Below are 13,626 nucleotides of genomic sequence, written 5' to 3'. Positions count from 1 at the left end.
GCCTGTAATCCTAGCTACTCAGGAGTCTGAGGCAGGAGGATCGTTTGAGCCTCAGAAGTCAAGGCTGCAGTGAGCCATGATTGTGCCACTGCATCCCAGCCTGGGTGGCAGAACAAGATTGTCTCAAAAAAAAAAAAAAAAAAATCATTTCTCTTCTTCACTGAAAGCACACATATGTGGTGCTGGGGTCAGGCAGGAAGCTATGGGCAGCGCACATTCTACAGTTCATCGGACAGTACACCCATGCCACCCCTGCTGGGCATCCAGGTGAACCGTTTTTCCTCCACCACCACTGCAGCTTGTCTGGAAAGCCCTGCTTGTATGTTCTCTTAGTGCAGGCCCTCCTCCCACTAGGTGCTGTTCAACAACAGGACGTCAGCCTTTCCTGGAAGATTTCTTCACACAGAGCTCAAGAGAATCCCCCATCCACATCCCCAGACCACCTCCTCCAGAATGGTCAGTGCCACCTTGCTCATCGGTCTCTGTGCCTCTCCCAGCACTGCTGGGTTTTGCTCTCAGCATTAGTCTCCAAGTGTATGCAACGCTCCAGGCAGACAGCCTGCTGGATAAATCCAGTAAATCCCAGGGGGTCCTCATCACCTCAGTGAAGTTTCTGTGCTACTCACATTAAATAACGTGATGACAGCTGTGGCAATCAGGCACGTGGTACCCAGCAAGTTATCTTCTTTTTCATCAGGGAAGAGGCTCGCCTGCTTCTGAACTGGCACAGATCCTAGAGGAGCAGAAGATAATAAGGTCAAAGCCTACAGAATTTTGTTTACTTTTTCTTTTTGAGATGGAGTTTTACTGTAGTCCCCTAGGCTGGAGTACAATGGCACAATCTCGGCTCACTGCAACCTCCGCCTCCTCGGTTCAAGTGATTCTCCTGCCTCTGCCTCCTAAGTAGCTAAGATTACAGGTGCCCACCACCATGCCAGCTAATTTTTGTATTTTTAGTAGAGATGGGGTTTCACCATGTTGGCCAGGCTGGTCTCAAACTCTTGACCTCAGGTGATCTTACCCGCCTCAGCCTTCCAATATGCTGGCATTACAGGCATAAGCCACCACGCCCGGCCAAGCCTACAGAATTTTAGACAAGGTAGCTGTGTCCCAACCTCTTCGGGACAGTCAGGAGGGCTCTCGACTTTACCACTGGTTGGGATGATTGGATAGCCATCCGGAGGGGCATGGGAGCAGTCGTGAGGTCCAAAGAGAACATTCTCCAATCTCTGCATTAAAAGACACCAGCAGGCTGGCATGTAAAACGTGCAAGCCGGCAGTAGCTTTCTGCCAGCTGTCAGCACAGGCCTCTGTCAGAGGTGTACTTGCACTGGCTGTGACTTGACGTTTTCCCTCCCGGGGGAGAAAACAGATCCGACACTCTACCTCGGCACTGGGCAGCAGTCCGCTCTTCTTCACTCCGGCTGCAACTTCAGACTAAGGATAAAAATGAAAGGAATTGAGGAAAGTTGCCCAAGCACCTCAAGTCCAACCCCCAGTCCCCAGCGCTGACTGTGTTCCTTCACCAGCCTGTTTCTCAAAAGCCCAGAGATTTTCTTTCCTCTCTTCACTCCTTACAGTGCCTGGCATGATAATTATTTGGTGCTCAATAATTATTTGTAGAATGAAAGAATAAAGCTCTTTAACATGACTAAGCACAATAGGAAGGATTCCAAAGAGCTTGAAAAAGACTCTTCTCTAGTAACCAAGGTCTCTCTTTACTTGGACAAAGTACAGAGCTTACAAAGACATTTTTAACACAAAAATTGCAAATGTGGGGCTGGCAGGTGGCTCACAACTGTAATTCCAGCACTTTGGGAGGCCGAGGTGGGAGGACTGCTTGAGCCCACGGGTTCAAGACCAGTCTGGGAAACACAGCAAGACCCATCTCTACAAAAAATTAAAAAAAACATAGCTGGGTATGGTGGTGTATGCCTGCGGTCCCAGCTGCTCAGGAGGCTAAGGTGGGAGCCTAGCAGATGGAGGCTACAGTGAGCCATGATTGCACCACTGCACTCCAGCCTGGGTAACAGAGCAAGACCCTGTCTCAAAACAACAACAACAAAAAAAAAACAAAAGAAAACTGGCTGCCATTGTCAGCATTTGCTACGAAGTCTCATCAATCTTTTCTTCTGATGCTTCCTACACCTGTTCTTTCCTTCCCAGTGTGTGATTCCTCACTCATTCAGGGAGCTATCACTTCACATCTGGGCCATCGCCAGGCTCCCAAAACTAGCTCCCTCTGCTGAGGTCACCGCTCCATCTCACTCCACCACATTAACTGCCTTAGAACAGTGAATTGGCCCAGTTACCAGACAGTACCTGCTGCTGAATCATCAAAGCTAAGGTCATAAATAAAAAGAATTGAGTCTTAGCTCTCAACTGTCATAAAAAAAAGCAGCTAAATTCATCAAGACACACGCACTGGATTTCCTAAGCCCTATTATTTCCCTAGGGTTGTTCAGAATGCAGACCAGCTCATGAATCTAGGAAGCCACAAGGAATAAGACACTAGCAGAAAAAACAGGCCTGCTAAGGTTGGGCATGATGGCTCACGCCTGTAATCCCAGCACTTCGGGAGGCCCAGGTGGTGGATCACCTGAGGTCAGGAGTTCGAGACCAGCCTGGCCAACATGGTGAAACCCTGCCTCTACTAAAAATACAAAATTAGCCAGGCATGTGGTGCACACCTGTAATCCCAGCTACTCCGGAGGCTGAGGCAGGAGAATTGCTTGAATCTGGGAGGCGGAGGTTGCAGTGAGCCAAGATCGCGCTACTGCATTCCAGCCTGGAGACAGAGCGAGACTCCGTCTAAAAAAAAAAAAAAAAAAACAAACAAACAAAAAAAAAACAGGCTTGCTAAGTTGGGACCCTTCAGTAGAATCTTTTATTTTTTTTGAGACGGAGTCTCGCTCTGCCTCCCAGGCTAGAGTGCAGTGGCGCGATCTTGGCTCACTGCAACCTCCACCTCCCGGATTCAAGCAATTCTCCTGCCTCAGCCTCCGGAGTAGCTGGGATTACAGGTGTGCACCACACGCCTGGCTAATTTTTTGTATTTTTAGTAGAGATGGGGTTTCACCCATGTTGGCCAGGCTGGTCTCGAACTCCTGACCTGAAATGATCCAGCCACCTCAGCCTCCCAAAGTGCTGAGATTATAGGTCTGAGCCACTGTGCCCGGCCACAGAAAAGCTTCTTACCTTGAGCAGGGGCATCTCTCGGGCCTGCTGGATTAAAAGGTGCATTTCGTTGATCTGCTGCCGCACAAGGGGTGGTACTGGGTTGCAGCAAGCTATGATGCCCTGAGGTTCCCTGAAGACAAGTAAGAACACACTCAACTTGTCACTCAGAAACACAGCCCTTAAAGGCTTCCAGATAAGAATAATGACTGGGTAAAGCCAGGCTGCCACCTAAGCTGAAGCTACAGGTAGGTGACTAAGGAAACACTGATAGTCAGGCCAGCCTAGGCCAACTTCTCCATGTGTTCTTTGCGACACCAAGCTTTAAGTGGATCCCTCTTGGAGCCTGACTCCCACAATCAGGGAGAGCTGAAAGTAAGTGCCACAGCACTGTGGATTCTCAATTCCGCAGGGGGCAACCAACAGGCTGTGGATTTTCATTCTTGCTTATACTTCAATCAAGATCACAAAACGTTTAAGATCATGAGCTGCTTTAATTTGGAAGAAAGTATAGATGACAGAATCTGGGACATTTTCTTCCCTTGCAAGTAGATGCTATAAGGCTCAGAGACTTAAAATAAACTCAAACTAAGGCATAATCATTGAAATGATTCCAGTTCAGAAGTTTTAGTGCTTAAATGGCAGCCTGAGGGCAGAAATTCTATATTTCTTCAACTTGCTACCTTCCAAGCTTAGAGCATTAATCTCTGAGTAAGCAGCCTTGGGTAATAGCAACCAGAAAAGCTTGATTTTGAAGAACATCAGATCTACCGAGAAAGTCAGAACATATTAATCAGATTTGAAACTCACTTAGGCAGTTCTTCAGCTATTTTCAGCATCATGTGGTTTGGCAGTACATATCTGGAAAAAAAAAACAACACACACACACACACATACACACACACAGTGGGGACACATTACATTCAGCCAGTAAGTTCCATTAGATGCTGTCACATAGGGGAAATAACCAGCTTTCATAGCAAAAGAAAAAAGCCCATTATTTACTTGTTATTAGATCTCCTCGGTCTGGAAACAAGTATTAAAAGAACCTCTAATCGCTTACCCGTAACTTTCATCTTCCCTGCGAGCTGTTTTATCCCTCCAGGCAAACAGCAGCTGAAAGGCTGTCAACTGCTGTGTGTTAAGGTGCTTCTTCTGCTTCCTGTAGAGTTCAAGGTAGGACTCATCCGTGAAGAGAGGTTTGATGAATTTCTACAAAGTATTAGAGAACATTCAAAATCAACGGGAATCAAAATTGTTCCCTGGGCTCTGCAAAATGTTTGGCTCTTTTCATGAATGTAAGGAGCAAACCTAAGAACTAGAACCTGGCCAGACACAGAGCCCGAGTGTCGCGGTCTGTGTGACTGCGGCTGAGGTGTACCTTGAGGCAGATGTCCCTGCTCCGTTGCCACACCACCTGCAGCTGCACGGGCTGCCCGTTGCCGCGCTCCCACATCTCCAGCCTCATTTTGTCATAGATATATAGCAGGTAATGGGTGTCATCCCGGGCGTAGCTGAGCATCTCCTCTGGCAGAGGGCTGGAATTGCAGAGGACAATGTTTTACTGATTGCCCCCAAGGACAGCAATTCAATTTGTCTATTCCTTGAGTGCTGGGACTTCCTTAGACCCTTCCAATATGAAAGATCCTTTCATAGTCAATACTGCAGTTATGCCAACATTTCCTGCATTTTAACATGATAAACCATTATTTTAACAGCTGGGTAGAACTGGAGGCAGGGTAATGCGGTGGTTAAAATAAGGGCACTGTCAGCTACTCTGGACACACACAAGAGGCAGTAGAAAAGGGGCCACTGGTGTCCTGAGTTCAAATCTCAGCTCCAGATGTCTGTCCTTGGACAAGTTCCTTAACCTCTTTGGGCTGACCCACCTAACTTGTGAAATGGGAACCAGGTACTTCATAGGCTGTTGTGAGGACTACACAGGACCACATCCTTGAAGCACTTAGCCCAGAGCTTGGCACAGGGTAAGGGCTCCGTAACAGGGAGTGGTTTTTAGATTTTATCAATTTTCATCTTTTATTTGGACTTTATCAGTCCAAATGTAATTTTACTTTTATATTTAGAAATTCTGGCATTCTGGGCCAGGCGCGGTGGCTCACGCCTATAATCCCAGCACTTTGGGAGGCGGAGGCGGGAGGATCACCTGAGGTCAGGAGTTTGAGACCAGCCTGACCAACATGGAGAAACCTCGTCTCTACTGAAAATACAAAATTAGCTGGGTGTGGTGGCACATGCCTGTAATCCTAGCTACTCAGGAGGCTGGGGCAGGAGAATTGCTTGAACCCGGGAGGCAGAGGTTGTGGTGAGCCGAAATCGCGCCATTGCACTCCAGCCTGGGCAAGAGTGAAACTCCGTCTCAAAAAAAAAAAAAAAAAAAGAAAAAAAGAAATTCTGGCATTCTGGCATGTGGAAATCCTGAAAAAGCTCAGTAGCACCTTCCTATGACAGGTGCAACCTCGGAGAGGTAGCAACCAAGCGGAAAACGACCAAGCTGAGCAAGGCCTGCAGGAAGTGGGGCAAAACTGCTACCTTATGCCACAAAAAAACGCTCAGTATAAAGCTAAACAACAGTGTCCCTTAGAATTCTTTCCCACCTATGGAAGATCATCTTACACACACACACACAATCATCCCTACGGAAGATCTTACACACACACATACACACACACACACACACACACAAAATCATCTAGTAGAAAGATCCCAGTTTCAAACAAGAGACCAGCATGGGCAAACACTGATGCGGGACCTCTTTTTCAGCCACTATTTCCATGAAACACAGTGTAACTGCATCAGCCCATCATAAAGTCCACCTTATCATTAAAAAATTTCCTACCACTTTTACGCTGCTGAAGATGCCTGGCGAAAAGCCTGATGCCATTCATCTCAATGAGCGTGGTAGGGCTCAAACCCAGGTCTCTCTGGACGACAGGTTAATGAATAATCACTTTCTTCTGCCACCCACATTTCCTCATTAAGAGCAAACTGACCGTATTCTCCAATCAGCCAGCTGATATTGCTTGTTTGAGTCCACGTTGCAGTAGAGTTTCAGGAGATGATCGAGTGAGTGCCTGCCCAGGTTAAGAAGGCGAGCTGCCTGATGAGTATCAAACATGTTTACTACATACAACCCAAAGTCTTTCTGTAGCCATTCTATGTCTGAATCAGCACCATGGAAGACCTGAAAACAGAACCAAAGTCATGCAGTACACTGGTAGCAGGCCACTCATGCTCAGAAATTAACTCTGCCTCTAGTTTATTAGAACACTGAAATTAGAAGGTAGTCTCCACTGTCCCATCTGTAGTGCAGTGGTGTGATCTTGGCTCACTGCAACTTCCGCCTCCCATGCTCCAGCAATCCTCCCACCTCAGCCTCCCAAGTAGTTGGGACTACAGCGTGCCACCATGCCCAGCTAAACTTTCGTATTTTTTGTAGAGACGGGGTTTCACTGTGTTCCCCAGGCTGGTCTCAATCTCCTGGGCTCAAGTGATCCTCCTGCCTCAGCTTCCCAAAATGCTGGGATTACAGGCCTGAGCCACCTCACCTGGCTGAAGCCAATGTTCTAATCAAGATTAGATATATGCAGCTGGGCATGGTGGATCACGCCTGTAATCCCAGCACTTTGGGCCAAGGTGGGTGGATTGCTTGAGGTCAGGAGTTTGAGACCAGCCTGACCAACATGGCAAAACCCTGTCTCTACTAAAAATACAAAAATTAGCTGGGCGTGGTGGCGCATGCCTGTAATCCCAGCTACTTGGGAGGCCGAGGCAGGAGAATTGCTTGAACCCGGGAGGCAGAGGTTGCAGTGAGCCGAGATCGTACCATTGTACTCCAGCCTGGGCAACAAGAGCAAAACTCCGTCTCAAAAAAAAAAAAAAAAAAAATTAGATATATGCAGGGTTTTAAGTTAAAAAAAATTTTTTTTAAATTTATTATTATACTTTAAGTTTTAGGGTACATGTGCACAATGTGCAGGTTAGTTACATACGTATACATGTGCCACGCTGGTGCGCTGCACCCACTAACTCGTCATCTAGCATTAGGTATATCTCCCAATGCTATCCCTCCCCGCCTTCCTCACCCCACAACAGTCCCCAGAGTGTGATGTTCCCCTTCCTTTGTCCATGTGTTCTCACTGTTCAATTCCCACCTATGAGTGAGAATATGCAGTGTTTGGTTTTTTGTTCTTGCAATAGTTTACTGAGAATGATGATTTCCAATTTCATCCATGTCCCTACAAAGGACATGAACTCATCATTTTTTATGGCTGCATAGTATTCCATGGTGTATATGTGCCACATTTTCTTAATCCAGTCTATCATTGATGGACATTTGGGTTGGTTCCAAGTCTTTGCTATTGTGAATAGTGCTGCAATAAACATACGTGTGCATGTGTCTTTATAGCAGCATGATTTATAGTCCTTTGGGTATATACCAAGTAATGGGATAGCTGGGTCAAATGGTATTTCTAGTTCTAGATCCCTGAGGAATTGCCACACTGACTTCCACAATGGTTGAACTAGTTTACAGTCCCACCAACAGTGTAAAAGTGTTCCTATTTCTCCACATCCTCTCCAGCACCTGTTGTTTCCTGACTTTTTAATGATTGCCATTCTAACTGGTGTGAGATGATATCTCATTGTGGTTTCGATTTGCATTTCTCTGATGGCCAGTGATGATGAGCATTTTTTCATGTGTTTTTTGGCTGCATAAACGTCTTCTTTTGAGAAGTGTCTGTTCATGTCCTTCGCCCACTTTTTGATGGGGTTGTTTTTTTCTTGTAAATTTGTTTGAGTTCATTGCAGATTCTGCATATTAGCCCTTTGTCAGATGAGTAGGTTGCGAAGATTTTCTCCCATTTTGTGGGTTGCCTGTTCACTCTGATGGTAGTTTCTTTTGCTGTGCAGAAGCTCTTTAGTTTAATTAGATCCCATTGGTCAATTGTGGCTTTTGTTGCCATTGCTTTTGGTGTTTTAGACATGAAGTCCTTGCCCATGCCTATGTCCTGAATGGTAATGCCTAGGTTTTCTTCTAGGGTTTTTATGGTTTTAGGTCTAACGTTGTTAAGTCTTTAATCCATCTTGAATTGATTTTTGTATAAGGTGTAAGGAAGGGATCCAGTTTCAGCTTTCTACATATGGCTAGCCAGTTTTCCCAGCACCATTTATTAAATAGGGAATCATTTCCCCATTGCTTGTTTTTCTCAGGTTTGTCAAAGATCAGATAGTTGTAGATATACGGCATTATTTCTGAGGGCTCTGTTCTGTTCTATTGATCTATATCTCTGTTTTGGTACCAGTACCATGCTGTTTTGGTTACTGTAGCCTTGTAGTATAGTTTCAAGTCAGGTAGTGTGATGCCTCCAGCTTTGTTCTTTTGGCTTAGGATTGACTTGGCGATGCAGGCTCTTTTTTGGTTCCATACGAACTTTAAAGTAGTTTTTTCCAATTCTGTGAAGAAAGTCATTGGTAGCTTGATGGGGATGGCATTGAATCTATAAATTACCTTGGGCAGTATGGCCATTTTCATGATATTGCTTCTTCCTACCCATGAGCATGGAATGTTCTTCTATTTGTTTGTATCCTCTTTTATTTCATTGGGCAGTGGTTTGTAGTTCTCCTTGAAGAGGTCCTTCATGTCCCTTGTAAGGTGGATTCCTAGGTATTTCATTCTCTTTGAAGCAATTGTGAATGGGAGTTCACTCATGATTTGGCTCTCTGTCTGTTATTGGTGTATAAGAATGCTTGTGATTTCTGTACATTGATTTTGTATTCTGAGACTTTGCTGAAGTTGCTTATCAGCTTAAGGAGATTTTGGGCTGAGACAATGGGGTTTTCTAGATATACAATCATGTCATCCGCAAACAGGGACAATTTGACTTCCTCTTTTCCTAATTGAATACCCTTTATTTCCTTCTCCTGCCTGATTGCCCTGGCCAGAACTTCCAACACTATGTTGAATAGGAGTGGTGAGAGAGGGCATCCCTGTCTTGTGCCAGTTTTCAAAGGGAATGCTTCCAGTTTTTGCCCATTCAGTATGATATTGGCTGTGGGTTTGTCATAGATAGCTCTTATTATTTTGAGATACGTCCCATCAATACCTAATTTATTGAGAGTTTTTAGCATGAAGGGTTGTTGAATTTTGTCAAAGGCCTTTTCTGCATCTGTTGAGATAATCATGTGGTCTTTGTCTTTGGTTCTGTTTATATGCTGGATTACATTTATTGATTTGCGTATATTGAACCAGCCTTGCATCCCAGGGATGAAGCCCACTTGATCATGGTGGATAAGCTTTTTGATGTGCTGCTGGATTCGGTTTGCCAGTATTTTATTGAGGATTTTTGCATCAATGTTCATCAAGGATATTGGTCTAAAATTCTCTTTTTTGGTTGTGTCTCTGCCCGGCTTTGGTATCAGGATGATGCTGGCCTCATAAAATGAGTTAGGGAGGATTCCCTCTTTTTCTATTGATTGGAATAGTTTCAGAAGGAATGGTACCAGTTCCTCCTTGTACCTCTGGTAGAATTCGGCTGTGAATCCATCTGGTCCTGGACTCTTTTTGGTTGGTAAGCTATTGATTATTGCCACAATTTCAGCTCCTGTTATTGGTCTATTCAGAGATTCAACTTCTTCCTGGTTTAGTCTTGGAAGAGTGTATGTGTCGAGGAATTTGTCCATTTCTTCTAGACTTTCTAGTTTATTTGCGTAGAGGTGTTTGTAGTCATCTCTGATGGTAGTTTGTATTTCTGTGGGATCGGTGGTGATATCCCCTTTATCATTTTTTATTGCGTCTATTTGATTCTTCTCTTTTTCTTTATTAGTCTTGCTAGCGGTCTATCAATTCCAAAATTGACCACATAGTTGGAAGTAAATCTCTCCTCAGCAGATGTAAAATAACAGAAATTATAACAAACTATCTCTCAGACCACAGTGCAATCAAACTAGAACTCAGGATTAAGAAACTCACTCAAAACCGCTCAACTACATGGAAACTGAACAACCTGCTCCTGAATGACTACTGGGTACATAACGAAATGAAGGCAGAAATAAAGATGTTCTTTGAAACCAGCGAGAACAAAGACACAACATACCAGAATCTCTGGGACACATTCAAAGCAGTGTGTAGAGGGAAATTTATAGCACTAAATGCCCACAATAGAAAGCAGGAAAGATCCAAAACTGACACCCTAACATCACAATTAAAAGAACTAGAAAAGCAAGAGGAAACACATTCAAAAGCTAGCAGAAGGCAAGAAATAACTAAAATCAGAGCAGAACTGAAGGAAATAGAGACACAAAAAACCCTTCAAAAAATTAATGAATCCAGGAGCTGGTTTTTTGAAAGGATATATGCAGTTTTAAATGTTTCTTTTGTCTTCAGTCACAGCTTTCTACACTCCTGATTCCATACGCTTGAAGTCTGAAGCTGTTATCAACCAATGAGACACATGAAAGCAGCTCTAGTAGCTTCAGTACAGTCATTAAGTCCAAACAATCTTGATGGCTGGGGCTCACTGCAGTAGTCATTAAAATGATTTAACATTTTTCTGGGCGGTAACAAGCTAAGTCTTAGCTGTTCTAACAGGGATTTAGAAACAAAAGCCATTTAGCATGGTACCCTAGTTAGGAAATGACATGATTCCTCCCAACTTGACTGGTCTAGGTTGAAATAATGAAATAGTACACTGAAAAGCACTAAAAATCTTGTATGAGCTCACATGCATGAGTTACAAAAGGCTGGCTGACCTTAACGATGGCTGGGTCTGTGAGGCTCTCATTGAGAATGTACATGTCACTTCGAAGCTCGAGGGTGTCAATGATGAAGTCTTCCGTCCGAGTGGAAATTTGCATCAGGCAGGTCAGTCCCAGGAAGCTCCTGTAAGAGTGGTGCTAAACCCCACAGAAGGGGGTGAGAAGAGGAAAAACAAAGATTATATTAGACTTTACTGATTTTGAAAAGTCAGCTACAAAGCTAAGTTATATGATTAATTTTTTACCAAAAAAAAATTACAATTAGTATCAATTTTATACTTCTCCAACAGGTGAACTCACAGAAAAATGTAAAAATTTTACCCAGGGTCATTTATAAGATACCTCCAAGTCGACTGCAAATTCCTGACAATTCAAGAGCTTTTCATTGAGTTCCACGAGTTCATCCAGGGAGGATATGAAATGGCATGGTGTCTCTTCTATAGGTCTGTATAACTGGATCAAGAGAATAGTAAGAAAAAGGAAGGAATATAGAAATCATCCCCCAGTAAAGTACAAAGTGAACTACAAGTTTGAGAAATGACCCAAAACTGTAAGTTTCTACCTTAAAGATCTTCAAGGAAAGTCAAAATTGCATCAATGAATCTACTTATTTGATTCCTCTTGGGCTACTACACGGCACCTTTAAACTAAGGCTGGGTACTAACCTGGGGTTGTGGCTTTTGAAGCACTGAATCTGCTGGGGTAAAGTGATTTAGTTCATATTGATAAGGATGTGCAAACCTGAGTAAATAAAATAAAAAGAGAAATCATTCTGATTAATTCCATGATTCAAGGGAAAAATAATGCCTTTTATCCAATCTGTAAAAACAAATGAGAAAAGACCACTGTGAAAATATCTTCCCTTTACAAAGAGCTTCATTATTTCAGTAATTCAAGTACAAATCATAAATCAGATATTTGCTCACTCTTAAAATATGATAATTAAGTCTATTAATTTCTTGAGAGAGCTGGAGACCCAAGCAGCTTTGTAAAGATTTGAGTACTTATTTGCAAAGTACTATATAGTTGATGTTGCGGATAATACCAAAATGAGAAATATGTCATTCTTGCAGTTTGAAATAACAAATCTGTAAAGTAAGGATGAAGCAAATATTGCAGTTGGCCAAGAGCTTAATGTTATATTTTTTTTGATCCTAAGAAATCTGTACAAAAATCAACTTGTGGTGTGTTCCTCGAGGATCATGGTAGCCCAGGAGGGCAGGGCTGCCTTTCATGGCCTTTATTTCTCCAGCACTTAGCTTGTGGCCTCACATTGCAGAGCTGGGGCTAAAGGCATGAATGCCCAGACAGACTCTGGCTCTATGTGAGGAAAAGGCCAATACTAACCAAATTTTTATCACCTTTTTGCATTATATTAAAGGCAAAGTCCATTTGTCTATTTTAAGTGAAGTTTTTCCAAGATGCTTATATTGCCAGTAAAAAATGCCTTTTCTTTACTAAATTCATAAATGAGCCTTGGGCTGAGCACAGTGGCACGTGCTTGTAATCCCAGAACTCTGGAAAGTCAAGGCAGGAGGACTGCTTGGGGCCAGGAGTTTCAGGCCAGCCTGGGCAACACAGAAAGACCCTGTGTTTACAAAAATAAAAACTAAAATTAAAAAACAAGCCAGGTACAGTGATGTGTGCCTGTAGTCCCAGCTACTAGGGAGGCTGAGGCAGGGGGATTGCTTGAGCCCCAGGGTTCAAGGCTACAGTGAGCTATGATTGCACTATGGCACCCAGCCTGGGTGACAGAGCAAAACTAAAAAAAAAAAAAAAAAAGAAAAGTGAGCCTTACCTACTATTTGAATCCTAGTAAGAAAGGCAGAGCAGTATAGTATGGAGGAAAGACAAATTTAAGAAAACATGGGGCTGGGTGCGGTGGCTCGGGCCTGTAATCCCAGCACTTTGGGAGGCCAAGGAGGGTGGATCAACTGAAGTCAGGAGTTCGAGACCAGCCTGACCAACAATGATGAAACCCTGTCTCTACTAAAAAAAAAAAAAAGATACAAAATTAGCCGGGTGTGGTGGCACATGCCTATAATAATCCCAGCTACTTGGGAGGCTGAGGCAGGAGAATCATTTGAACTCAGGAGGCAGAGGTTGCAGTCAGCTGAGATCGCGCCATTGTACTCCAGCCTGAGCAACAAGAGCGAAACTCCGTCTCAAAAAAAAAAAAAAGAAAGAAAAGAAAACATGGGCCAGCTCTGGCCAGGCACAGTGGTTCATGCCTGTAATCCCAACCCCCAACCCTTTGGGAGGGCAGGTTGGGAGGATGGCTGAGGCCAGAAATTCAAGACCAGACTGGGCATACAGAAAATACAAAAATTAGCTGTGCATGATGGCTCATGCCTGTGGTCACAGCTACTTGGGAGGCAGAGGCAGGAGGATCACTTGAGCCCAGTAGGTAAAGGCTGTAGTGAGCTGTGTTCATGCCACCACACTCCAGCCTGGGCGACAGAGCAAGACCCTGTCTCAAAGAAGTTCCAACTCTACAAGAAGTCTGCATCTCTAATTTTGCTTTTACATCTTTTTTTTTTTTTTTTTTGAGATGGAGTCTTACTCTATCACTCAGGCTGGAGTGCAGTGATGCCATCTTGGCTCACTGCAACCTCCACCTCCCAAGTTCAAGCGATTCTCCTGCCTCAGCCTCCCGAGTAGCTGCGATTACAGGCA

General features: G+C 44.0%; 1 protein-coding gene across 2 annotated transcripts in view; it reads right to left on the bottom strand.

Annotated features, from left to right (window-relative positions):
- EXOSC10 (exosome component 10) overlaps nt 1-13,626 on the bottom strand; it is a 33,139-nt gene that overhangs the window by 9,605 nt on the left and 9,908 nt on the right. For both annotated transcript variants that reach the window (XM_019011004.4, XM_019010998.4), the window contains exons 7-17: nt 11,616-11,691; nt 11,293-11,403; nt 10,945-11,088; nt 6,189-6,379; nt 4,559-4,715; nt 4,241-4,389; nt 3,988-4,038; nt 3,199-3,310; nt 1,387-1,437; nt 1,151-1,229; nt 627-733 (exon numbers count right to left, since the gene is read on the bottom strand). In XM_019011004.4, coding sequence (XP_018866549.3) covers nt 627-733; nt 1,151-1,229; nt 1,387-1,437; nt 3,199-3,310; nt 3,988-4,038; nt 4,241-4,389; nt 4,559-4,715; nt 6,189-6,379; nt 10,945-11,088; nt 11,293-11,403; nt 11,616-11,691 — 1,228 coding nt within the window. The remainder of the gene's footprint in view (nt 1-626; nt 734-1,150; nt 1,230-1,386; nt 1,438-3,198; nt 3,311-3,987; nt 4,039-4,240; nt 4,390-4,558; nt 4,716-6,188; nt 6,380-10,944; nt 11,089-11,292; nt 11,404-11,615; nt 11,692-13,626) is intronic.

Source organism: Gorilla gorilla, chromosome 1 (assembly GCF_029281585.2).
Source record: "Gorilla gorilla gorilla isolate KB3781 chromosome 1, NHGRI_mGorGor1-v2.1_pri, whole genome shotgun sequence".
Lineage (NCBI taxonomy): Eukaryota > Metazoa > Chordata > Mammalia > Primates > Hominidae > Gorilla > Gorilla gorilla.
This window is presented reverse-complemented; position numbering and strand designations above follow the sequence as displayed.